At 44.3% G+C, this 27182-nt stretch overlaps 1 protein-coding gene across 2 annotated transcripts in view; it reads left to right on the top strand.

Annotated features, from left to right (window-relative positions):
* MOB3B (MOB kinase activator 3B) overlaps positions 1–27182 on the top strand; it is a 176458-nt gene that overhangs the window by 58822 nt on the left and 90454 nt on the right. For both annotated transcript variants that reach the window (XR_003094627.1, XM_006026075.3), the window contains exon 2: positions 17193–17803. Coding sequence is in view for 1 of the 2 variants with exons in the window: in XM_006026075.3 (XP_006026137.1) it covers positions 17386–17803 (418 nt within the window). In the remaining variant the exon portion in view is untranslated. The remainder of the gene's footprint in view (positions 1–17192; positions 17804–27182) is intronic.

Consider the following 27182-nt stretch of genomic DNA (forward strand, 5'->3'; position numbering starts at 1 on the left):
GCCTCTGCCCTGCAACAGCCCAGACCCCATGCGCCCTGCAGCACCTCCCTGCCACCGCCAACACTATGGCCCCAGCACACCCCTCGCCCACTCTGGACTCGCCCCCGCCAGAGCAGATCAGACAGAATGCGGAATCAGCCCTGACCCAGCCTGCCTTACACCTGCTGTGCACCGCCTGCCTGTGTCGTATCCTGCTGTCCCCTGGGCACGCAGGAGGACTAGGGTGGCTCCACAGCTGGACTGCCTTTCTAGGAAGTCCAGGTGGCAGCAGCTCCTTCCAGCTGCCACTGCTACTGGACCCAACCCTGTGGTACTGGTGTTGACCCACGTTACACAGTCCCAACCCTGCGTGCGCCATGCCTTATTCAGGCTCTCCTATCCAGCCTCAGCAGCGGGTATGTTGGACAGCTCACCGCTGCCAGCCGTTCCTGCTGCAGCTGCCCGTAGCCCGTGCCGGGCTACCCTGTGTCTGCTCTGCACTGCCCCTGCTGCCCCACTGGGCAGTCTAGAGACAGTGGTGACAGTGGCATAGACACAGGGCAGGCCGGCATGGGCTCTGGGTGGCTGCAGCAAGAACGGCCGGCAGTGGCAAGGCGGAGGGACTGCTTTATCCCACACTAAACAATAGTTTCTATCCCGCACTGCTGCTGTTGAGTCTGGATGGGCATAGGGCGCACGGGGTCGGGGCTGCACAGAGCGTGTCCCCACCAATACTATAGGTCTGGGGCCAGAAGCAGAGGCAGGGGGAAGGAGCCGCTGCCACCTGGGCTGCCTAGAAAGGCAATCCAGATGCGGAGCTGCCCCAGCCCCGCTGCGTGCCCAGGGGGCAGCAGGACTCACCACATCTGGATGGTACCTGGGCCAGGTAGGATCAAGGGACCTGTGGGCTGTATTTTGCCCACCCCTATTCTATGGTAAAATCCTCTGCCTCAAGTGCTTAGAAAGGCTTTTATCCTGCCTGAGCTAATTAAATAATATGGCACGGTTGAGAAGACGCTTTGGAAGCTTTTTAAGCAGCTGTAGATTATTCAGCACCAACATAAAATAGAATAATAAATGTCAGAGTTCCCCATGGATCTGGTGGAGGGAAAAGTGTAAATGTTTAATTGGACCCAACAGTATAATTTCTAGCTCTTGTGTCCTGAAACAGTGATTTGTGGAGCCCCTCTCTAGTGCATCATGCAGAACCGGCTGGTCACATGGCACTAACGTCTTCATGTTCTATTAACTCGTTTCATAAGAAGACAGATGATTGTATTTTTCTGGTATAACTTTTCCATATGAGCAATCATTGCAATGTCCCTGGAGCTCCTGAATGGAAGGGGAGGTGGGATCCTGGGTGAGAGGGGAGACAGCAACTGCTTAGTCTTTTTTTTTGTGTTAGTAGTGTTTGCTCTGACTGGCTTGGAATGTAAGCATAATTTTTTGTACCACTAGGTGCAGAAAGTTGATCACAGGTTTTGGATGGTGGGGAGAAGGGTTGTTGGAGTGCATATGTTTGGGCAGAGGCCATTGTGCATGTTTAATCTCTGATCAGATTCAGGTATAGCAAATGTTAAAGAGATCTCTGTTTTAAATAGGTGTGATCCTACTAATGATACCTGCCAAATGCAGAGTGTTGATTTTACTGGTTTTAAAATAGAGGTGACTACCCAATTTCAGGTACCCTCTGTTTCTATCCTGGTTTAACAGGATGAATATATTTAGCTGATTCTCTGTCTTCCCTGTGCATAATACTAGGTCACTTCAACGAAATGATAAGGTTGAACATGGTGAAATTACAGGGTGTTGGTCAGACTGGCTTTCTGGAGAAAACCTCTTCACTGCTAGAGTTAAAATGCTTAGCCCTGCCTATATTGCGAAGTGAGTTCTTTCCACATACACTGCATTAGCTTTATTTCATGTATCCGGCCAATCAATTATTGTGACTTCACTACTAACTTTGCAGGGTCATTGGATGCCAAGCATAAGAACTGTAAGTCAGTGTAAGTAAACTGTAAGTCAGTGAAGTGCAGTATTACCATGGATACTTACTCCAGGGAACTGACATATTATTATCTTGTATTACAGCAATTTGACCCCAACAAACAAAAAAGCATGTTCCCATTTTGCTGGCACTGTACATAGAATTAAGCAAAACAGTTTTTGCTGTGAAATGTTTCTAATGTAAATAGATGAGGCAAACAAAACAAGCCTTATCTTCATTTTACAGATGGGCCAAGTATAGATAGCCAGAAAGCCCAAAGCTGAATGATTCAATCCTCTCAGGTTAGTCTAAGCTGCATATATTGAACCAATAAACAAGTGAACAGACATTCATGTTTGATTCCATAAATGCAGCCACATGCCTGCAGTGACTCAGGCCAAAAGCTAGGCAGTGCTGGATCACGCCTCCATGCTTAGCTGGAGCAGAGATCTTGGGCTAACACTACTGCACCCACCCTGAGAGGGAGGTTTGCAAAGAAGGTGCAAAGTATCTAGGGATGCTTGGGGACTGTGACTTAAGTTAAATCTGGAGGGGATCTGGGACAGAAGTTCAGTAAACCGATTTAGCCTAAATCAGTTGAGTCTGATACTACATCCATGCAGGATTATCTTAAACTGATTTTGGCCATTTTGAAAGTGGTTTATGCACACTGAACTTCTGTTGTGTTACAGATTTGAACTGGTTTCCAATCACTTATATTGGTTTATCTGTAATTTCCGTTCCTAACATTGGAACAGGGAGAGAAGGTGGCATAGGGTCACACTAGGGAACTGCAGCAGCCCCAGCTGGTGCGTTAACCACAAACTCCTCTTTCTTAATCTTTAAGAAAGCAGCCTCTCCCTTCGAATTCATATATGAGAACTTGAGCCTCTTGGTGTAGTTTCCCTTTCACCCAAATTTGACAGCCTCTGTGATAGAGTAGAATTACAACAGCTCAGGAGGGTGCTGCCACAAATCATGTTGAGGGATTCTGTCCAATCCCTTGAGAACACAATTATTGCCATTGTTGAGAAATCCTTGGCTTTCATGGCCTAACACAATTAAAATCCCTTGTTACGCATGTTCTGTTTAAGGACTGGCAAAGATCAGAGCGTTTGCTTTTGGGTGGACATTGGATAACAGTCATTATAGAGCCTTTCATCTGTGGTATCTTATGAAGCAGGTTAAATATTACCACATCTGCTGCACTGATGTGTAAGCTTCAGTAGACAGGTTAATTGTTAAGATTTTAAAATGAAAGTTAGAGAAGACAGTGCGGTTATAGATTTATTTTGTTATTATTGCTGTTATACATGGGCAATCAAACCTTTTATTTTATATTTAATTCTGTCCAATAATTCTTGTATGGGATCCAAAATGTAATATTAGGCTTGGCAAACTCTGCTGCAGTCTGAAATCATCCCCCTCCTGTGCGAGTAGAACCCATGTTTTCAGTCTATGATCTAGACTGAGTCTCAATTTCTGATCATGATGTTTAATTCCTAAGCAGAGAGCATCTGTCAGTGAGCGCATCTACTTGAGCATTGAAATTTGGAGACCGGGGCCCCATTCTCTTCCCTACTACAGACTCGCTGGATGAGTGTAGGCAAGTCTGTGCTTCAGCTTGTCCATCAGTAATAGAATTAAAGATACTTACTGCTCTACAAATGAAAAAAAATACCGTATGAGTTCTAAGGATTATTACCGCATTTTTTATTTTAAGGTGTGGTGCAGGGCCAATTAGTAGATTGCAGCTACCATGCTGACATGTGGTTTGCCAGCAATCCCAGAAGGCAGCCCAGTCTAGGAAGCCAGAGTGCCCCTTGGATCAGCTGCTGGCCAGGGTGCTACCATACCCCACCCTTCTCAATGCAGGCTTTGGCAGAACATGTTGGTGGCCTCTGAGGTGATCTCTAGCGCCCTTTTTGGCTATGGACAGACATTCAAAAAGCCTGAGCCTGAATTGATTCAATCTTTGCAGATTAGTCTAACTTGGGTAGGCTGAACCAGTTTGTAACTGGACAGACATGCTCTCTGGACTGAGGAAATTCAGGTACATGCAGGCAGTTGGTCTGTCTAGAAGCCAGATGGTGCTAGAGCAGCCCTCCCTTCCCTTCCAGTGCTGAGCTGAGGTGGGCATGGCCAGGCCCAGCAGGATGCTTTGATTAGGGAGGTCTGCCTGTATCATCCCAGGCTTTTCCCTGCTGGCTGCTCAAGGGGTGGGAGTGTTGCCAGCCCCCTGCTAGCACTCTGAGGCAAGGAGGGATGTGCAGTGCATGCATCTGTTGATAATATGGAGCCTTTCAATCTCCCTCTCTCTGCTTCTCTATATGGTCTGCAGTAAACTGACAGGCAAGCAAGCCAGCATGGGGCTGATAACAGTGTTTATCATCTCATCAGCAAAACAGTAGCCTGTCTCCATTAGTTCAAACTCTTCTTAAACAGTTTACCAGCTGACCTCTTGATTAGCTCAAAAAATCCCTAAGCGGTTTGCCTGTCCCAGTGAAATTGGAGACACACACAGACATTTCTCAGCATTAGCTAGCATACCACATGCCTAGGGTCTGTGGGGCTGGGGTCTGTGTTGTGGGAAAAGGGAGGGAGGGGGGGATCAGGGGAGAGGGGAGGGCAGGGGGAAGTCAGGCAGACCCTGCTGGAACTGCAGTCTCTGCCGGAGATCCAGCCATTGAGCAAAGAGGAGGAGCCAGCTGTGCTGTGGAGCAGAGAGCCCTGCCCAGGGGCAGTCTGGTTTATCTTAAACTAGCAAGGGACCTGGGACAGATATTGAATAAACCAGTTTGAGCCAAATTAGTTAAGTCTGATACTACATGCAACCAGGTTTATCTCAAACTGGTTTCAGCCATTTTCAAACTGGTTTATGTACATTGAACATCTGTTCTGTTACAGGTTTAAGCCAGTTTCTGATCACTTAAACCAGTTTATGTGTAATGTCTGTCCTTAGCCTTCATGACTGCTTTCTGGCTGGTACACTTGGAGGAGACACTGATATGTCTGGGAGCAAGTGGTGTGTAAATGCAACAGGTCATAATGGCTTTTTGCCGTTCTGTCCTCATGTGCTTTTCTAGGGCAAGGCAGAGAGAGGTTTTAATTGCAGTGACACTGCAGTACAGCATATTGAGGAAGATAATTGCTTCCTAAAGTAGCCAGTGCATGTGGTGTCTCAAAGCCAAGGCTGAGACCAAAAATAAAACTCAGCTCCACCACAGGATGCAAAGTGCGGTACTTGGAATTTCAAAGGCCAAAACCAATGCCTTGAATTGGGTCAATTATTACACTGACCTGAGAAAGCAAAACTGCTGACTTGGATAGGGTCTTTGTAACCTCAACTGTTGCTGCTGTTCCTAATGCTCCAGTTATACAGTGCCTCCCCAAGTGAGCAGGATGCTGCCCAACCCAGACCCTGTAACATTGTATCCTCATGCCAGGCCTTTGCTGCTGTTTCAACCACTAGAGGAAGGATGGGTGAGGAAAAACCTTTAGCAGCATTAGTGGAAGAGATATGTGACATACAGGGCACATATAAGCAAAATAGTTTGGGAAGCAGTAGAGAGGGAGCATGCCTTATACCTGCTTTTGAGAGAAGCATCTCCTCTTACCAGAGCCTGCTGCCTGAAGCCTACAGGCGCATCTGGAAAAGGTTGAGGTCCTGGTTACCAGCCTGAGCACCATTGTGTGTGTACGCCCAATGACCTGTTACTGCTCAGAGGGCCTGACAGACTTTCTGTTGATTTCAGTATGCTTTGGATCAAACCCAGGGAGTGCTATAGGAAGGATTGCGTCTGGGAATTGGATGGGAATCCTAGGGAAATAGAAGCCTTCATGCCCTCTTCCTATGCACAGTAAAAACAACTTGCTAAACCTTGCCCTGTAGAGGCCAGACTGTGATTTCCACACAGGCCATGCTGGCTGGAGCATGGAGATTTGGGAGAGTCTTTAAGACCCTGGACTCTAACTCCCCACTTACTCAGTGGGGCCAGGATTCCAGCATTGATCTAAAGCTAGCATTGTGTTTCTGTCTAAAAAGGACAAAATAAAACCTAGGAGAAATGCACATATTATGTAACATTAAATAGAGCACTAGCTGTTTGATTATTGTGCTATTTCCTTTTTATTTGTAAATTTCCTTTCTCTTCTTTCATCTGCCTTCCACAATCTTTAAAGGCATGTTTCCTACATTTAGGCTAAGTACAGACAGTCAAAAAGCCCAAGGCTGAATCAGTCAATCAAGGCTAGTTCAGTCTTTGAAGATTAGTTGAAACTGTATAGATTAAACTGAGAAAGAACTGGACAGATGTTCACTTTTGATTCAGGAACTGCAGCCACATACTTGCAGTGGCTCAGGCCAGAGGCCAGGGTGTGCTAAAGCATGGCTTTCTGGCACATAGCCATCATGGGCTGTGTGTTCACTTTCTCTTCCTACTGCCCAAAAGGTCTCTGGGATTTGCAGTCCAGAATCACAACAGCGGGACACTGCAGGGTTGCTCATCACTTCTTCCTGCTTTTAGGTGGCTCTGGGGTTTATCATCTACAGTCGCAGCCAGCAGTAAGTTTTTTGCAGGGCAGGGCAGCTCTGTATTTGGGGGAAGAGAAGTTTAACCTCTCTCCCTGGTCCCAGACCCCAGCTGGGATTTGCTTGGGGTGGCAGTCCTTGCCACCCCACCCCTCCAACCCTTCTCTGCTGGAGCAGACAGCCCAGCCCAGCCCAGGGCTGGAGAGCATGCTGGGATGCTGGAGACTTTGATTTACCTTGAACCAGGAAGGGGTGTGGGACAGAAGTTTCAACAACCAGTTTGACCCAAATCAGTTTACTATGATACTACATTCAACCAGGTTTATCTTAAACCAGTTTCATCCATTTTGAAACTGGTTTATGTGCACTGAACTTCTATTCAGAAACTGGTTTAAACCTGTAACAGATGACTTAAGTCGGTTTATGTATAACTTCTGTCCCTAGCCTTAAACAGCCACTGCAGATTCCAGTCTGTACAATGCAAAAGCCTCAGAGCCAAAAGATGAGTGCAGCAACTGTTGAGACAAAAGGGCTCATTGCCAGAATTCTGGGAGAGCAAGTTGGTTCTATTTCTATGCTTACCACTGCAAACAAGCCCAAGAATCATATCCGCTATAAATATATTAACAAGTTATAAAAGTGGTGATCATAAAAACAGCTGCCCAAACCATGCATGCACTTTCATAAAAGCCACACGTTATTAGTGGTGGAAGGAGGTGCCAGGTCACAAGGGCTTGAAAGCATATACTGTTTTTGCCCTCAGAGAACATGTGCTGGTATCTGTGGCTGGTAGTGTATTTCTTATAACTCAGGTCATGAAATCCCAAAAGAGGGTGTTAGGTAAGAGATGAAGTGTCACAATATACAGAGAACTAATATTGTTTAAAGGGACAGTCCTCGTGGTTAGGTCCATGTGATTTGTAATGATGGTCACTAAAGTTTCAGTGTTTGTTGAGTTGCTATGTATTTTAGCATGTCAGTTATTCTACTGAATTTAAAGAGGGGATAACCTCATGCATTCAGTTTAACCATGTGAGAGTCCATGAACGATGCATGCCCCCAGAGGCTGGCAGCGGCTGTGTTGGCAGCGGGGGTGTGGCGGCAACAAGTGGGAACCACATGCAGGAGGCTGCGGTGATGTTAGTGGCGAGGACAGGCTGAGCGGGGACCCCCAGTGTCTGCAGCAGGGGAGGTGTGGGGGTGTGGCGAATGGTGAGCAGGGACTGCTTGCAGCCGCCATCCACACTGTCAGCAGCAGTGATCGGGGACTGTCTGCAGCTGCCAGCAGCCATGTTGATGGCAACAGTGGGTAGCGACCGCCCGCAAAAGCCAGCGGCAGCTTCGATGGTGGCCAGTCTTGGGGAGGCATGTGTCCCCCCTGTGTCACTCCTATGCGTTGCCTATGTGAGAGTCATTGCAGATGGGGCATTAGTTTATAAAAATCTATAGGGTAAGGGACTGTGCTTATAGTTTATCTAATCTAATACATCAATTTATGAGGCTTCCACTGTTGTGAATCTCTCTTTCTTTACAGCAGGGTCCTGATACCATTCATGAGCCTCTGGGTGCTGTTTTCAAATATTAAATAATAATTTCATTATTTAAATTAAATTAAATAGAGAGGCTGGCACAGCTGAAGGAGACACGGGAGAAGCTCCCATGGCTGCCCAACCCAGCCCCAGCTTCCTGGAACTTAAAAAAAATAAAAATAAAGCCCCACACTCTCTGGTTGCAGCAGCCTATGGGGGCTCATGGCAGAGCCTCCACACGCAGCAAAGAGCACTGGGGGATAGCGGGAATTGCCCCCTCCACCTGGCACCCGCATGGCAGCTGTTGCCTCACACGGCTGCAGTGCAGCTTGACAGGATGCTGCGCGTTGTCTGGGAGCTGAGGCAGCTCCACCTGTCAGCCAAAGTCTAGCACTGCGCAGCCCCAGCTCCCAAACAGTGCACAGCGCCCTGCGGAGCCGCGCTGCACCTGTGCCATGGGGCAGCTGCCACGTGGGTGCCAGGCGGGGGGGTGGGGTGGGGGCCGATCCCCATGGCCCCCTGCTGCCCCATGCTGCGCAGGGGGGCTCTGCCATGAGCCCTCAGAGGCACTGATCGCAGCTGCTGGAGCTGGTGAGTGTGGGGCTTTTTTTGTTTTAAAGTGCCCAGGGGGCTGGGGCTGGGGCTGGGTGGGGGCTGGGGCTGGGCAGGGCAGTCATGGGGGCTTCTCCCATGGCTCCCCCTGCCCAAGACAACCTGCAGCTGCCTGGCTGTGCCTGCCTCTCCCTGGCCGAGCCGAATCTCTGAATGAGCACCGAATCAGCGCCGAATTTCCAATTCTGATTCGGTTGAATCAAATGAGGACAGTGATTGGAATTACCAAATCGAATCACTGTCCTCTGAATCGGCTGAATCCAAATCTGAATTGAATACTTCCCTATTTGCACAGTCCTAGTTTACACCGTTAGAACTCTGTTGTTAGTCTCTCTTGCTATATATACCACAGAGAGAGGAGACTTTGTAACATGCTTTGGGATCCTTTCAGAGTACACTTACGAATGCAAGTGGTCATTCTTGTTATTCCCTGTTACTACCCAAGCAAATTCCTTTGCTTACAGGAGCTACCTTAATTTTTTAAGAACTTTGTATCGCTAAATTTTCAATTGTTTACCACCAGAATATGCATTTCAGAAAGGGTTCAGGGCTGGAATTTGATTCTCCTTTGTTACTTTGATGTAAATCAGGAATATTGAATTTGATGGAAATGCATTGTTGTGAATTAAGCACTCAGTACTTTCATCAGGCAATATAAACATATCTGTCTATTTACCCTCCCCCTCTTCCCACCCCTCCCCCAGAACTTGTTGCTGTTGAATATTGTGATCCTTACCTGCAAAGAATTACAATATCAGTCAGTGAATTTACTGTCTCTTCTTTCTTTTCCATACATCTTTCTTTTTTTAGTTACACTGTAGTCGCATATTACTTCTTGCTGTGTTTGTATTTACTTTTATGTGATTTTTCTTCCACAAGAAATTTGGGCTAATTATGCTCCTTTTACAGGGCTTTATAAATGGCTTTGAACCCTCTTCCATCAAATCATGTGTGGGTTACTCCTGCATGGATCTGCTGGGCTTTAATCATATGATTATGCCTATTAGTTAGTCAATGAGGTTTCTTCAGTAAGTGAAGCAACTAAGCTGGGTACCTGAAAAATTAGGTCCATAGTAGTTATTATTAATTGTATGGATCTCAGTGCTTTCTTATAAGTAAATATAAAGGGGCTGATACTGTTGTGATTTATACTGGTATAAATAAGAATATTGCCTATATCATTTGTGTGTAAGTTACTCTCTTTATCTTTAGAAAATTTAAAGTTAAAAAATCTGCGCTCTCTTAAATTACAAGCCTAAAATCTGTATTTACAATGTTAGTCTTGTAGTCAATTGTGCCACTCCTGCACGTTTTATTGTTCTTTTTCTTTTTTTCTTGTACAAATGAAATTGGGTGCAAGTGACTGTTTGCTAACCAGATTTTGTCTTGCATGACAAATGCTCCTAAGTATTTGGAAAAGCTTTTGTCCAGCCAGCACCATTTCATCCAAGTGCTGGAATGCAGCATTGAGGCTTTTCTGTTGTTGTTGATTTTATCACATAAGGTTTAGTTAAAGCTAGCGTTTAAATGGCTGCCCAGCAAAAGGGAAAAATGCAGCGCAACTTCTATAATCCTTAATGAAAGGAACTAGGAGCCAAATTTCAAGCTCTGTCGAAGTCAGTGAGCAGTGTACATTTCTATAGAATCTTGTCCTGAAGCACAAAACAACTTCCTTTCACCAGGCATAGTCATCTCTCATTATGGGCAATTTACATATTAATTGGCATTTTTCAGCAGCCAGCCAAATATCATGGAAACCACAGACAAAGGAAGTGACATGTAATAAAAAAAAGTTTTTGTTTTTGGTTGGGTTTTTTTTGCCTTCTCCAAAAAATCTTTCACTATAGGAGGTGTGTATGTAGTCCACATGTAGGGGCCCTCAGCATACGGTCCATGCACTGAAGTGTAATTCTCTCAGTCTGGCAATGACAATTGTACACCTTAGACAGTTCTAGCTTAGTGCACAATCTGTGAGGATCATGTATGTCTACAGTGTGAGACAATGAAAATTAGGGTTACTATACATCTGGGTTTTCCCAGACGCATCCTCTTTTTTGGCCCCCTATGCTGCATACAAGCAGGTTTTTTAAATGCAAGCCAGATGTCCGGGTTTTTGTTTAATCATTCAAAGGATCCCCACTGTATATATTAGAATAGGCTTATTCAGAATTCACTAATGTGCTTTGCTTTTTTTAGCTGGTGATTTGGCTGTACAACAATGTTTTACGTAGAGAATTTGTATTAAGTTGTGTAACACTTTAGTGCACAAACGGGATTGTGGTGATGATATAAATGTGCACCTACACACACTCTTTACCCAGATTTTTTTTCTGGTATGATTCCTAGCATATCCCCAGGACATAACGTGGACCCTTGGATGAACAGTGAGGTGTGAGGAAAAATTTGAGAAGTATATAAAAAGTTTGATCCAAAGCCCATTAATGTCACTGTGTATTTTTTCCATTGGCTTTAATGGGCTTTGAGTGACGCCAGGTGCATGTTTAAGATGGACCAGTATTTTGGAATGACAGGCAAGAGAGAAAATACGTGATATGGAGTCAGTGCTTCTTCAGGGTGCCATCAACAATATGACCATCACAGCCTCACTGATTCTGGACAAGTCATTTCTTTGCTCCAGCTTTTTCCTCAATAAAATGGGGATAATACTACCTTAATTTTGAGAGGCATCATGAACCTGAATTAACATTTGGAAGGGGTTCTGACTTTAGGAGTTGTGACAGTAACTGGAAGTTGTGTGCCTAAACACAGCACAACATTTTTTTATTTACTGCAATTCAGGCAACAGGCATAATTTCATTTAAAGTATGTATTTACAACTGGCATAAGTTGGTCATATACATGTTGTCATGTATTTCTTTGTGGTAACCATGTGGTTTCTGTCCCTTTGTGAACTCTTTTTAGTTGTATGATAATCACATTAAGATCCTTGCTACAAAATTGGTCCAAATTCCACATTTTAAAGTCACCATGTACACTGAGAGCAGCCTCATATAATGCTGGCAATAGAGAAGCTGGTATGTCTTCTCCTCTTCCTCTGAGAAGAACTCAGCAGCTGTTCATCCAGTGTTAACAGGGTTACCATCATCACTCATAATTCTATCAATTCAGAAGCGTTCACTTCTAAACTGGGTCCTTGGGAAGCTGAGGGAAATTATGGCACATCTCTTTCATGGGATGCTTCTGAGGTAAAAAGCAATGGGCCTGATTCTGCTACTACGGTTACCATTGTAAAAGAGGGAGGGATTTCACTGAAGTCTGGTATGGGTGAGAGGAGAAACAGACCCAACTAACTTAAGAGATCTGGCTGCATTGTTAGCAATAACATAGGCTACTAAACAGGGGCAGATTTTCAGCAGGCAAAAATCAGCACAATTCTGTTGAAAGTACGTGGAACCAGGCTGATATATTGCTGATCTGCAGCCAAGAATATGTTAGGAATCTCAACTTCACTCCCTTTTTTGAGAGGCAGTTGTAATTAAACTGCAATGTTTCCTTTTCATTTAAAGTGCCAGGTTCTGAATTGGTAGAAGGTTCCTGGGGGTGGTTATTACCAATATGGTTGAGGAATGTTTAAATGACAATGTCAGAAAGGTGCGATGGTGTACTAACTACCTGGTTTAAATGCAGTTCAGGTGTAGCTGAGATGCATTCATAGCTATAATGGTTTAACATCAAAGGCCTGTTGGGCCCATGTGAAATGACTTTGTGGTCTCACTCCAGTTCCACAGTGGACTGGTGTCTTATCTAATTGCATCCTGCCCTAGGTCACCATGACCCCAAGCAGCCTGAGAAGTAAAGTAGATTTTGCAGGCTTGTTCTGAGCCTATGGGATGAGATAGGGGATTTTAAATAAGCCTAAACCAGCTAAATCCCTTTAAGTAGCTCTAGGAGTTGGGTCCCGAGCACACGATCCTTTAAAACTCCTAGCCTAAAGTCTTCTCCTAAGAGAGACAATGGCTGAAGCAGAGTGAAGTGCCTGCATGTTGGCAGGCAGTGTGGAGAAGCTCATCTCTCCTGTCAAATGATGTGGGAACTTGATTCTCCAGGACAGTTAAAGTAGTGGCTTTCATGAGCACTTAGTTTAGCAGAGATAAATTTTTGAAACCAAACTGAGCTAGTTGCTTTAGTGAGAGTTGGAGAGGTTATTTAACAGAAAAAGAAAAGCCAGATATCTCAGAAAAGGAGATATCTCTTCTTTCTGTAGTACTTTTTGGGCTAAGAGGGTTTTAAATGAGCTGGCAGATACCCACAGCAGGCAGAGCTCACGGAGATGGGTCACTTCACTAAAGGAACCCATGAAAGTTTGATGATACCCTTCCTCTTTTCTTTTCTCCTTTCCTTCCCATTTTGTTTTCTTTTGAGGGGAAAAAGAGAAAGAAGATAAGTCTGTCTGAAAGATTTTCTTCTAGCCTTTGTTTCAGCCATATTTAACAGATATCATAAGTCCTTGTAGCTGAATAACAACCCTGAGACTGGCATGAATATTCTGACATTGCAAAAGCAGTAAATAGTTACGAATAAAGGGATGGGAAAATATGTGAGAGAAGACCTGGTTTTATGTCACAAAATACTAAGTCCCAAATTCTGTGTGTGGGATATCTAAGGTGTATCTCCCCATTTCTTCATAGTCTGCCTGTAGGAATCGCAACACATTTCTCTTGAGCTTTGTGCATATCTGAAGGCAAAATGAGATCTTGTTTAGGGATCTCTGTTTTATCTTGGTGTTCTAGTTCCCTTGTAAGCTGCTTTGGTCCTCTTATCCATCATTTTTAATTTTTCTGTTTTGTTATAAGCTGCCCTAAGTCTTTATTGGGAAATGCAGGATATAAATTGCATGCATGCATGCATGCATAATGCATCTCAAGCAAAACCAAGGAAGTGATTCTTCTGCTTTATTCAGCATGGGTAACTCTGCAGCTGGAGTACTGTGTCTAGTTCTGGGCTCCACACTTCCACAAGGATTTGGAAAAGCTGGAGAGAGTCCAGAGAAGAGCCACCCATACAATGAGAGACATGAAAGGCAAGCCATACGAGGAAGGGGTGAGGGACTTGGGTCTCTTCCGTATAAAAAAGAGAAGGCTGAGAGGAGACTTGGTAGCAGCTTACCGCTACATTAGGGGAATACATCAAGGGCTCAGCGAACAACTGTTCACCAAGGCACCCTTGGGGAAAACCAGGAGTAATGGCCACAAACTCCTGGAAGATTGTTTCAGGCTTAACACTAGGAAAAACTTCTTCAAAGTCAGGGTGTCCAGACTGTGGAATAAATTCCCTCTAGAGGTGGTGCAATCACCTATCCTGGAAATCTTCAAGAGGAGACTGGACGGTTACCTCACTGGAGTCACCTGACCCCAGTTGTCTTTCCTGCCTAGTGCAGGGGGCTGGACCCAATGATCTTGCAAGGTCCCTTCTAGACCTTGCAATCTATGAATCTATAAATAAAATAAATTTAAAAATGTGCTTTAGTGAGTTCAAAAGCAGTTGTATACCTTGGAGTAGAATTTTGTCTAGTTAGAGGTACATGGGCATATGCAGTGGCAGACTTGAACTGTAAATCTTGGCCTGTGTATGACTAGAGAAGATGAGAAATAACCAAGTAAAGTTGGCATTTGCTTTGTTTTGCATCTGTTTCTCCATTCCACTACATCAGCTTTGTATTGGTGTGTTGATCTGTGCATGTTGATCATCTATGATCTTAGATCTTCAATGTTGATCTAAGTCAATGGTACTTGTATTTTTGCATACAGAATAGTTATAAAAGATAATCCACCCATTTCTCCCAAAGACAAACAGACCTTTGTGAGAACTGTCTCAAATTGTGTCCCTAGACCTTTTTTTCAGCCTGTATTTTACTGGAGGCCCATCCTGCCCTTATCGAACATGATGGCAAACTCATTTTGTTCTCAGTAATAGCACCTTTGGCTGCCTATACACATACCTGGGCGGGGGGCATTTTAATTAGAGTGGTTCCCAGACAGTCTCTCTAATTAAAACTGCTCACTATCACATGTATTAAGTCCACACACATTTAGCAGGATGCTTTATCTAAACCTCATTCAATGAGGTTTAGATATAGCAAACCCACAGCCATTTAAAAATGCACAGGGGTTCAATACATGTGATGGTGAGGTGACTCTGGAGTGTCCTAGTTAGAATGCGAACAAGCACATATATAAGCAGCCATTTGGTCTAAAGTTTGTAAAGCATTTGGAGTATGAGCAGCTGTTTAATTGCATGTATTAACAGGTGAAAACAGGATAGTAAATGTCCAACCAGAAATGACAGGTGTGTTTATGTGGGGAGAACCTAATTGCCTGAGCTGTGATTAGTTAGAACACTGGAACAAGCATTCTTACACCTTTAAAAAGCAAAATGGGATCTGGAAGTAATTACAGTGTAGTTTTGCATTGTATACAGAAAATGGCACCTCCAGCACCACAGCACTTGCTTAGACCATTGGGTCAGTGGCTCATGCCTTCTCAGAGGGAAAGTATTCACTTGCTGAATCATTAATACCACTTCCTGCAGCACATAGCTGTACCTTGAGGGATTCCCCAGTCAAGTGATGACAGCCCAGTGCTGCTTAGCCTGTGAGAGCTGAAAGTGGAATGACTTGGCCTCGGTGAACTGTCATGTGACGCTATTGACTAAATTACCTTAGCTTAATGCTTGTCCTGCCCTGCCCTGAATTCCCAGTCCCTCTACCAGCCACATCTGGCCCATAGACTGCAAGTTTGATACCCTTGAACTCAGAGTTCCAAAGCCAGCTGTATTTCTTTCCTTTCCTTACCCTATTTTCTAGGATGTGTGATACCAGTTCACTTAGGTTCTGGTTTACAATTATTTTGAGAGGCTTGTTGGGCATGATGGTCATCTCCTTGGAGGGTTTTATCCATCTCTGGGCTTCTTACTACTTTGCTACCATGCATGTCACAGGGAAAATGTGTCTATGAACCCATCATCAATGTGTCCATACACTGTGGTTCAATTAATGCATCAGTGTTCTATTATCAAGAAGAGAATGAGAACGTTTGTGCCAGTGTTGCGTAACTACCACCTCAACATCGCTGTATCAGCATGATGCTAATCTCTTTCTAACTTAGTTTCTCTGATGGCTATAACCATCAATTATATGGACAGGATGCCTAGTACACCAGGTTCCTGTCTGCTGAGGCCTATGTTGGCTTTTTTACATTCTTCAGGAACAAACAGCACCTTTTTTTTTTCTCCTCCATTTCCCCTTGGAAAAGCTCTGGGCAATAATCTTCAGAAGAATTTAGATTTAGTGCTTTGCACATGCAGCCTAGGAGAATTTGTGTGAGTGTGGTTTTCAAAGGGAAACAATGGAGCAGCATAATCCCATAAAAAGAACACATTAGAAGTTAATAGGACAGTATTTTGGTGGTTCTGTGCATATTTAGAAGCTGTTTTTCAATTTGAATAATTCACAGCATGAAAAGGCCTCCTGGGATTTAAGTCAAAAAGCCTTTTGTTAGTCAGGCAAAACTCCCATTGAACTAGCCACTACATCAGCTATTAACAGACTTCATTTACATATGATAATTTTTCCCTATACACGTACACATCAGAACAGAGTCACTGTTCTGAAGGAATAATTTCTCTTCCAGGTAGTCTAGCTATGAAAACCATATATTGTGGCCTGTCAGGTCAATTTAGAAAATACGTCACAAACCCAGTGCTATCCTTCTTGGGGACCACCTACCAAATGTTTTTTTATGGAAGAATTCCTTAGAAATTGATAGAAATTCCTTAGAAATTGATAGAAAGTGACAGTTTTTCCATAGCTCTTTAAACTATTCTATAAGATTCAACAGCGTTCTCAGCTGTGGAACTCCACTCCCTGCAGTTACTGGGACCCAGAGACCACAGCTGTGGGGCTGAGAGTCCCCAGCAGTTACAGGATTTGCAGCCCCATCTGAGGAAGGTGCACTCCTGTGCCTGGGAGCTCTGCCAGCTGACGGGACTCCCAGCTACAGGAGAGACCCTGTTACATGTGCAAATGAAAGCTGGATAGCAACCAGCTGTAAAATTAGTATGCATTTTCAAGGTCTAACTTCATAGCTGATTGGAGCTTCTTATTGTTCACATTTTCAAGGTTTAACTTCATAGCTGGTTGGAGCTTCTTATTGTTCAATCAGTTCTTTGCATGTGTACTGGTCTCAAAATAACTGCACAATTCACCAGTTAATTGTGCAATACCTTTAATATGTAGAGGAGGCCTATATGTATCCAACTTGAGATATTTTAAAGTAGGCAGGTTCTGATGACCCGAAGCAGATCAAGCTCTATTCACCCGTCTCCAGTTGAGCCCTAAAGAGAGAAACATCCAAGTAAATAATCTTTTCTTTTTTTTTTAATTTTGCCTGTGTGTAAAGTTTTGTATGTGTAAATTTTACCTTTCAGCTTACAAAAAATGTGATACATATCCATTTGAGAGTGGTGATAAAGCTAGCAAATTGTCAGGCACAGCGTCTATCTTAATGCTAACCTTTTTCTCTCCATGTATCTTCAGGAACATGACATCTCCTGGGAAGGCTTTCAAGAGAAGGAGCTAGTGGACTGTATAAGCATCAGCAACAGCTTTTGGGCTAACAGCCAGTCCTAAGGACCTGTGACAGGAAGCGCCTTCACTTCACTTTGGCTCCACCCATTAGATCTTTTTGGTGCCTCGCTACCAGCTCCTGGAGGTCAGAAAATCACCAGACATGTCCATAGCACTCAAGCAAGTCTTTAATAAGGACAAGACCTTCCGTCCCAAAAGGAAATTTGAACCTGGGACTCAGAGGTTTGAGCTCCATAAACGAGCACAGGCCTCTCTGAACTCAGGGGTGGACCTGAAAGCAGCTGTGCAGCTGCCGAATGGAGAAGACCAAAATGACTGGGTGGCAGTACATGTGGTTGACTTCTTTAACAGGATCAACCTCATCTATGGAACGATCTGTGAGTTCTGCACAGAGAGGACCTGCCCTGTGATGTCTGGGGGCCCTAAGTATGAGTACAGGTGGCAGGATGACCTGAGATACAAGAAGCCCACAGCATTACCAGCACCTCAATATATGAACCTTCTCATGGACTGGATTGAGGTGCAAATCAACAATGAGGACATATTCCCTACTAGTGTGGGTAAGTCCAAACAAGGCCTAGAGGAGCCGTAAATTGCAGTTAGCTCTGTGTACCTGGACTGTTCCTTTTCTCTTCCTAACTCTAAAGGAACCTTGAATTCAGTTTACTAGACTATGGAGTGCTGCCAGGGAGGTGCCAGGTATTGAAGAAGAATAGGACCTGGAATGATTAGGTTTAATCCTCCCAGCTGCTCCTTCTCCCTCGTAAGACTTACAGTTAATCATTAAGGGTTAGCAATACCAATGCACTGTGAGTCTACCAAGGCTAGTCAGCTCTGAATCTATTTCTTTCCTTGTCAGGTAGCTATTTACTTTAATACAATGTATCAGTGGTACTTGACCGTCTGGCCCTACAGACTAGATGAATGACATGGGGCTGGTCCACAGGCCAGATCCCACAGGCAGAGCTGGTCCACAGGCCAGATCCAACATGGGATTGGCACGTAAGGGTGGTCCACAAGTACAGTCTCACTGCAAAGTGACCCTATGTGCCCATGGAGCCATGTCATCCAGCCTACAGGGCTTCCCATATGTCTGGAAATTTGGTGGCGGGGGAGCAGTGGCAGCATTAATTAGTGTTTCCATAACTTGCTTGGGGAGCCTCACAGGCCTGGAGGGCCGGATGACTTGTCCCTGCAGGCATCTGTATGCTCCACAGCTATGTGCTCAGTTAGGATGCTTGTCTAATCAGAATGGGGGTGATTTATATCCCTGGCTAAGGCGTAATTGCTTTCACACATTACAAGGCAGTGCCATGTCAGGAGTGCAATATAGACAATTGTGCACAATCCCTCGTCCCTCTTCTGTTTCTCCATCCCAAACAGAGGTAGGAGAAATGGGTGAGTGGAGGAAATTAACCTAAATCTTGTTTTATCCTAAGGCTTTGTCTATACCCCAGGCTTCTGCTGGTCTTACTGTTGTGGGTAAGGATTGGAAGAGGTTTAATTCTTGACCAGCTTAGCTGTGCTGGCAGAAGTCCCTAGAGGAGGTGCCACTAAATAATGGCAGAACTGTGCTTTTACCAGTAGAGTTTGTTTCCTTTGGTGGTTGGGGAAGCGGAATGTTTTTTCCAAGCACATTTAGCTGGTACAGCTGCATCTACACCAGGAGCACTTAAGCAGTACAGTATACCGACCTTCCAATGCAGGCAAATACTCCTGCTATAGACAGAACTGACGTCTTATCACTGTTACCATTAATAACTCTTACCATTGTTGCTGTTAACTAAGGGTCTGATATTTTTTACTTTGTCACTTTTTAGGATACATGGTCCTTCATGGGAAATGTTGGTTTACGATTTTTTTAGTCTAATTAACTTGTTACAGGCAGCAAACCTGTGTGCTTGTCAGATTCACAGAGACCTGATCTACCACTGTTCCAGTACTTGGCTAGCATGGGGTAAAGTGTAGAAAGGGTAGAGGGGAGGAGTGATGTTGAAGTCAGTTGGTTAGAATATTATTCAGGCTGCATGAGTTTAATTCATAGGTTTGTCAGAAGGAGATTGTGCTCATGGAAACTGCATGTATGTGTAAGCTCTGACCTTTAAATTACCCACCAAGCTGCTTTGTACATTATTTGGGTGGGCAGACTTGTGGTTTGTGTTCCAGCCCTTGTCTCTTTTCCCATTCTTCTCATTTCATCTCAACATGAAAAGTGGTGGTTACATGTTATAACCTAACCTCCTTTAGTTCACTGCACAGCAGGAAGAAAGCAGGTTTCAGAGGAAGCTCTGCCTTGTTTTGTAAGCTGTGAGTAGTGGTTTCAATTTCTCCAGGTCTATGCTTTTTGTGCTTTCACTGAAATTTATCTGGGCTTTGTTGTTGTATGGTGGTTCTGTGTTGGCATATTCCAGCATGTTGCTTCCTGTTGGTAATATTACTGACTTTGTTTATGTGTCCAGAAAATATTTGTGGTCAGTCCTTTAGCATGGGAAATAATAGATAACAGGCTGATACCTTACACTAAACCAACAAATAATTTATAGTAAGGTTTCTGCTGCAGGAGCTCCCTTTTGACGGAGACAAGTCTGAAGGAGCTTTTTTATCCTCAGAGCTTATATATTATAAATCATTTGTTGGTACAATAAGAGGTTTCATGTTTTCTTCTTTTCCTGCTTTGTTGTTAAATTCCAAAAGATACAGACTTCTCAGTAACAGTATCAGTTAACTTGCCTCTAGAGGACAGATTCACGCCTGTGTAAACAGCTCAGAGCCCTTTAGGAGACCACAAAATCCTATTGCTTTTAATTCATTCCAGTATGGAAAGTTAAATGTAACAGATGTATCAATAAATAATTTCATCCCAGTAACCCATTCTTGTTGTACTTTGCATCAAATAAGAAGTCAAGGGAAGGGAACAGGGACAGTGTCTTTCAAATATCAGAGATACCAAGAACATGTGAGTCAGAAATAAGGGAGAACTGCCAGTGTCAGACATCTCTGAAACTCAAGCCTGGGGCTCCCACCAACCAAGTGAGCTGAGAAGGCAACATCCGCTGCCTGGGATGGGCTCTAAATTTAAGGAAGATGACCTAGGGTCTGAGATTTCAGGTATCCTCAATGGTTACCCTGGGGGGGTGGGATATCTATTAAATCTTAAAGGAGCAAGATCATGGAGAGGAGAGAAGTCCCAAGAGGAAGAGAAAAAGAGGAGAGAGAAATGGAAACCTGTAAGGGGGAGTCCCAGGGGAGAGGTGGTGTGGATTTCTCTTTGTCTCTCCCTTTCTCTCTGGAAAGGGCTAGACAGACGCCCAGCAGAGTCTGTGGGGGGAGTTCTTCAACAGGGGTCCTGGAACAAGATCAGCAAGATAGGCCTAAGTGGGAAAGAGGTGTTGTGAAACAAGAGCAGAGATAAGGGAGAGAATACAGCTAAGGGAAAGAAGTCCAGAAGAGAGCAGAAGATAGTGTGTAAATTATGAGCATCCATGCACCTGAGTGGGTATTGCAGGCATTTCCCCATCTGTAAAATGGAAATAAAAGTACCAGACCACTCCATGCTTAATATATTGCTTATAAAGGTTTTGCATATAGTACATTAACTAAGTGCATCTGCTATTCTGTATTTGGTTTTTCACTATCCACTGAAAAACGGTTTTGTGCTCTAGCTGTTGTTGCCTGAGTCAGGTACACACCATAGACCCTGCCATCTCTTCTCCTTATTCTTTCAATTGACTTATTTCAGTTATCTTTATTTTAATTATGAAAAATGAATCAAGGTGAAAATTCCAATCACTCATTTAATTTCTTAAGTAAATGAAACTGATCTTGAAAGTGTATCAAGTAGGATCTCAAAGACAAAAAAAAAAAAAAAAAAAAGGTTACATATGCCATTGTTAGCATGCTGACTTCAACGCACAGTGCAGCTTTACCTCATGTGAGGCAGATTTTATATTACAGATACCTTTGTGATCATAAAAATTTAAAAAGGAGTTCCACAAAAAAGAAATTCAGCATTATTAAATATTTGGTTGTTAATGGAGGGATTCATTTTCTCCTTTACATCTCTGCAGTGCACAGTTCCCAGAGGATTCCTTTGAAAAAAAGTGTGTCCTATGTACAGGATTTGGTCTGCCACTTCCATTAGTAAATGAGTTTACTTAAGGGAGTCTGGGGTGGGATTTGAATTGGCAGTCCATAGGAGCTATACACATTTTCCTTGCCTAATCTAATTAAATTTGCCCTTTTGTTTGCAGCAGTCCTTAGAGTAGGATTTCCAGAATTACAATTAGGCATAGCCTTATTGAAGAACTTCTTCAAGGGAATAGAAAATAATTTCAAGAGGGCCAGTCCTTTTATTTCTCTGTATTTATTTTTATTTGCTTTCCCATTGTGGTTCAAAAGAATTGTAGCCAGGAACTGAATGAGTTAAAACAAGATGAACAAGTTATAACACAGACACTTATGTATAGTTACACTGTAATCTAGACCACTGGCCACTTAGCAGGTCATAGTCTGTGTGTACTGCCTGTGGTCTATGGTTATTTAATTCTGTGCCTTCCTTAGCCCTTCTGGTCCATTTATTTGCTGATCTCAGACTCTCTGCCTCCTGCTAGCAGCTGCTGCTGCTGATGCACATGACAGTGACTTGGAGGATGAGTGCAGTAGCTGGAATAGTAATGGAGAAGGTGATTACAGAGTGGTGAGAGGTGAAGGAAAATGCTTGCTGTAGATTAGGGACACTTCAGATGGTCTGTAAGCTTTAAAGGGTCTCTTGGGTGATTATTTCATGCCCTGAAGGAGGAGTTCCCTTGTCTTTCTCCATTTGTGCTCAGTTTCTTTGCATAAATATTTTAGTGAAGTTAAGGCATATCTCAGGCTCACAATTCTAGAAACCGAAATTCTTTATTTAGACAAAGATTTCAGGCTCCTCGCAATCTAGCAATGGTGTGCACTGATTCTGGATGGATAGTTCAGTGTCTATGCCCACTGAAGATTATCTTATGGAAGCTGTAGACATCAGTACCAAATTCACATCAGTTTTGGTACTGGTATTTGATGTGGAAGCGTCTCCAGTAGAGACCACCGACTCCTTATGTGAACCAGCAAACAGCTATCAGGCAGCAATGCTTTTCACTGATACCTAGGGAGGCTGCTTTCAGACTGAAGATTTAGCAGAGCTGTTTATTCAGTTGCTTTCTTCCTTTTTACCCTTTTTCACCCCATATGATATATGCAGCCGAGAGAAAGCCTTAGGCACATTTTTACATCTTAAGAATAGTAGATCCTGGGAACAGCTGAAGTATTTGGAGAGCCGGGATAACTCCTCAGGTGCCGGTTGCTGAGGCAACTAAAGGGAACTAGTGACCCATACCTGCCTAGTCAACTGACCAGAAGGGGCAGTGCCTGGCTCCTATATAATCACAGGCTGGAGGCCAGGAGGCAGTTCCCTGCTGGCAGACAAGGGGGAAGGAGCTCTGCCTGAGCAAGCAGAGGGAAGAACCCTGAATGCATCAGTCGTGAGACTGGTAAAGGATGGAGCACCCTAGGGGTGGCTGGATTAATATTATAGCCGGACGGCTGGAGTTTGTGTTGTAGCCCGGGGGCTTGTGTTTGGTTTGCTGTTTGTGACCGGCAGTTTGGGTGAGGCTAAGAGGGGATGGAGGAGGCCTCATAGGGGACCCGCAGTAGCGTGGGAACCTTAGCCCCAGAGAGAGAGAGGTGGCAGTGATTGCTGAGTGCCGGAGGGGCGCAGAGAGAGACGGAGCCGCAGAGAACCCGAGTGCCGGAGAGGGCGCAGAGAGAGACGGGGCCACGGAGAACCCGAGTGCCGGAGAGGGCGCAGAGAGAGACGGGGCCGCGGAGAACCCAAGTGCTGGAGAGGGCGCAGAGAGAGACCGAACAACATCAGTTACATCTGCGAGGCTTGGGGGGTGGTACAGGGGTGGTTGGAGCAAATAAGGCTGGGGTGTATAGAACACCCAATACAGGAAACGAACTAGTGATAACAGGAGAACCGTGGACAAGAGGACGAAAGGCAGCCTCCCTATAAAATATATATATGAGATCCAAGTCATGGCGGGGGGGAATTGGAGGGGGCTAGGTAAAATATATATATGAGATCCAAGTCATGGCGGGCGAGAATTGGAGGGTGCTAGTCAGCAGCTTGGCACGGTAAAGGAGGCGGCAGGGGAGAGCACGGTGACCCTGACTACTGCCCTCCTGTTACAATCATAAATGTTGCTTTTTTTTTTCCAGTAAATACCAGGTTCTCTAAACATTCTAAACCTAAATACGTGCACACACAGAGCCACACGCACGCAAACAGAGAACCAGACAAACACATGTGAGCACACATACAGAACAGACACATGCCCCAAACTAGACACACGTGTGCACTTGTGTACATGCAGACGCACAGAACCAGGCACACACATTCAGACAGAAATAGAGAACCAGACACACAGGTGCACATGTACACACATGCGCGCGCGCGCATGCGCGCGCACACACACACAAAACTACAGACACACACACAGATGCATACAGAACCAGACACGCATGCACGCACACTCACAACCAGACAAACAGACACACGTGCACACAGCTGGGCTGCTGGGCTCCAGGACAAAGACCAATCCAACAATGCCCCAGGCCCGCTGCAGCCCCTGTGCTTCCTTGGGGAGCTGGATCCTGGGCTTCAGCATGGCCTGCCAAGGCCCTGGCCCAGAGCCCATACATCAGCCAGTTGCCTCCTCCATGGGGTGGATGCCTCGCTGGGCCAGTTGGGCCCCTCTGCCCCAGGGCTGTGGCCTTGCTAGGAGGCAGTGCAACAGGCTGAGAGGGGAAGGGAATGGGGGCAGTGCAGTCCTGGCTCCACTGCTCCAACCTTGGGCCCTCCTCAGCCAAGTGGCTCAGATGCAGCTGCACCCAAATGAATGACATTTTGGGTCTTGTTTGAGATGCATTGGTAGATGCAACCCAGGGTTTTATTTGCTTTGCCAGCTGCGGCATCGCATTGGTGGCTTATGTTTATCCTGTGGTCAGTCATGACCCCAAGTCTTTTTCGGACATAGTGCTAGTGAGTGAAGCACTGCCGAGCCTATAGGCATGGTGTGGTTTCTTTCTCCCGAGGTGGAGCACCTTGCATTTTTGTGTGTTGAAGGTCATGAGGTTTTTGTCTGCCCACTTTCCAAGCCTGTCTAAATTGGCTTGAATCCTCAGCCTATCCTCCAGTGTAACCGCACTTCCCCACAGTTTGGTGTCATCTGCAAACTTAGCCAAAGATGACACCAAACACATGGAACTGTGTTCCATGAACACAGTTACTGTGGTAGGTCATGATCAAACAGGGTGAAGCATCCTTTGGATTATGTAGGCTCACAGTCATATTCCCAACCCTAGTGCCAAACATGTTTGGACTATGATCTCTTTGTGTCAGATATCTGCGCAGCAGTGGTGATATCTATGGAGTAATGTTTGTACATTGATACTGTAATCCACGTGCTGCTTTTGAGTGTGGAAAGTTGAACTGGACTGTGCTCTGAGGAGTTACCATCTCATGTTAGGCTGTTAGCTTTCGAGGGCAGCATATAGATCTTCATGTCTGTTTGTACAGAACCTACTCATGATGCTCCAATCATAAATGGGGCCTTTAGAAGTTAAACCACGCAAAGTAGTAAGCATAATATTTGATTATTAAAGTGTGAAAGTAAAGGAATTTTAGTTCAGTTTCGGGTACAAATTTCAATATGGCTTTTGCTATGGGACTGTTGCTGAACCATGATGATATAGCACTATGGCTCATGGTCAGGGAGACTCTAAAGCACATGTAAATTCACTGATTGGTCAGCTGCACCCACTTACACCAGATCTGAATTCAGGCCTTTATTTTTCCTTATGAAATAGCTGAATAAGATGACATGAGAGTTCCATTTGTTTATTTTAAATGCAATCTTCATGCCTTTATAGATGTATCTGGATATAACTCAAGTATGTGCTTAAAAAGCAAATAGTTAAACACCACTTACGATGATAAACTCCATGTGCGATCCCTTGTCATTTAAATTCAAAGCAAGGATGACATAATCCGATAATTTGAAACATTAGTAAATATTATCTTTTGAATTCCTCTGTGCTGCCCAGAATTATTAACATTACCAGTTTTATCAGTGCTCTTTGTTATTACTGTGATTGTACCAGAGGTGAACATATCTTTAAAGATGCATGCATTAAAGTAGATCTCTGTCCTGAGGAGTTTACAGACTGTCACAGGGAGGTCAGCAGGGGATTATGGGAAGAACAGTCTCAGTGGCTTTGCTGTTGCTAAAACCAACTAGCATCTGACAATGTAGACTGTTGTCTATAAAAGCTGATGCATTCCTGAATAGATTAATCTCTAACATACCACCCTTCCCTGCCTTATTTTAGGGGCAGATCCAGAGGGGGTGCAGCAATGCAGTCACATCCCCCTTTGGCTGTGCTGCACAGGAGCTCTCAGCATGGAGTCTGGCCAGTCTGTATCTGATGGTTCATTTAATCAGAATAAACTTTGTATCCATGCACCTATTCTGAGTTTGGTCAGTGTTACTGATTGTCTGCTGGATGAAGGTCATGGTTTGTTCTAGATATAGGTTTCTGTTCCAGGAGCTTGTATTTTCTGTGTTGGGTTTGTGTCAGCCAATTATTGAAGTGGAGAGCACTGGGTTGAATGGCTTAGGCCACTGTAGTTTCACATTCAGAGAAACTTAAGAGGTACCCTGCCCTTAAAGAGCAGATCCACACCCTGATTTATTCACAGATGAAAATTGAGCAGGTTGGTGTCAGCTGCATATGTTACAGGACAATTGCACAACCTAACGCTAGGCCTCACATCTGGCAGAAGCCTTACTCTGGAATGGCAGAAGATGTTGTGGGTTAAAGCATTTAAGACACTCTTCACTGGCTCAGGTTTCTGCTTGTTATCCTTTGAAAAATAGGAGAGGTCTTGAGTAATGTGGAACACCTGTTGACTCCATTAGGACCTGATGGCTGTCTTTGAAGGATCACACACAACTCATGTAAGTGCATGGTTTGTTTTGCTTCATTTTTGTTTTTAACCTTCATCAGCTGCAGAAATTCTGGGTTCAGATGTGACTTAATGATAGATAAATTATTCCTTAAAATTACCGCCAAGTTGCATAATGATGCTCTTACAATTAGGCTAGGAACAGATGTTACATATGTCCCAGGATTGGCATGTACATGGATTACCCTTCCAGTCAGGGTACAGTGCGTGACTGAACAGTGCTACTTTCCTGCCATTGGTTCAATGGTCCAATCTCATGTGATCTTTCAGATGCACTTTTGATGTCCCAGGACAAACTGTTACCAATTTCTATTGCATGAACCCTTTTAGGGTTTGTCTTGGGCCAACAGACATGGATGTCTGAACAACTGCAGTTTGTCCCAGGAAAAAATGGTACCTCCTGGGACGAATGCAATGTCTGTGTATAGCATTAATTAATCAAATTCTGCTCTGTTACACAGGTGCAAATCTAAAGTAGCTCTGCTGCCAGCTGCTGGATTAACTCTGTATTTATTTTAGTGTAACTGGGAGTAGAATTTGGCCCATTATCCTTACTAATATTGATGTACAAATCCCTGTTGTTTAGCTACGGTATGATGTATTGAGTTGGGTATTGTTCATTGAAAATCAACATTAAAACACAGTTCAGAAGCAAAAGGATTAATTGCAAAGATAAGGAACAGCCTTGCATTGGGACAGGAGGAAAGAATATAGAGAGGTAAATATCATACGTGAGGTAGGAGGAAGAAGGCATCTGATGTGTGGCACTAATCATGATTGCCTACCGTCCCCTGGTGAATTGGGGTCACTTTTACGTGTGCCTATGTAATATTAATAGGCACTTGTCTCGAGTGACAAGTTGCTGTATCTCATTCCTG

This window comes from Alligator sinensis, unplaced genomic scaffold (genome assembly GCF_000455745.1).
Source record: "Alligator sinensis unplaced genomic scaffold, ASM45574v1 scaffold940_1, whole genome shotgun sequence".
Classification (NCBI taxonomy): Eukaryota; Metazoa; Chordata; order Crocodylia; family Alligatoridae; genus Alligator; species Alligator sinensis.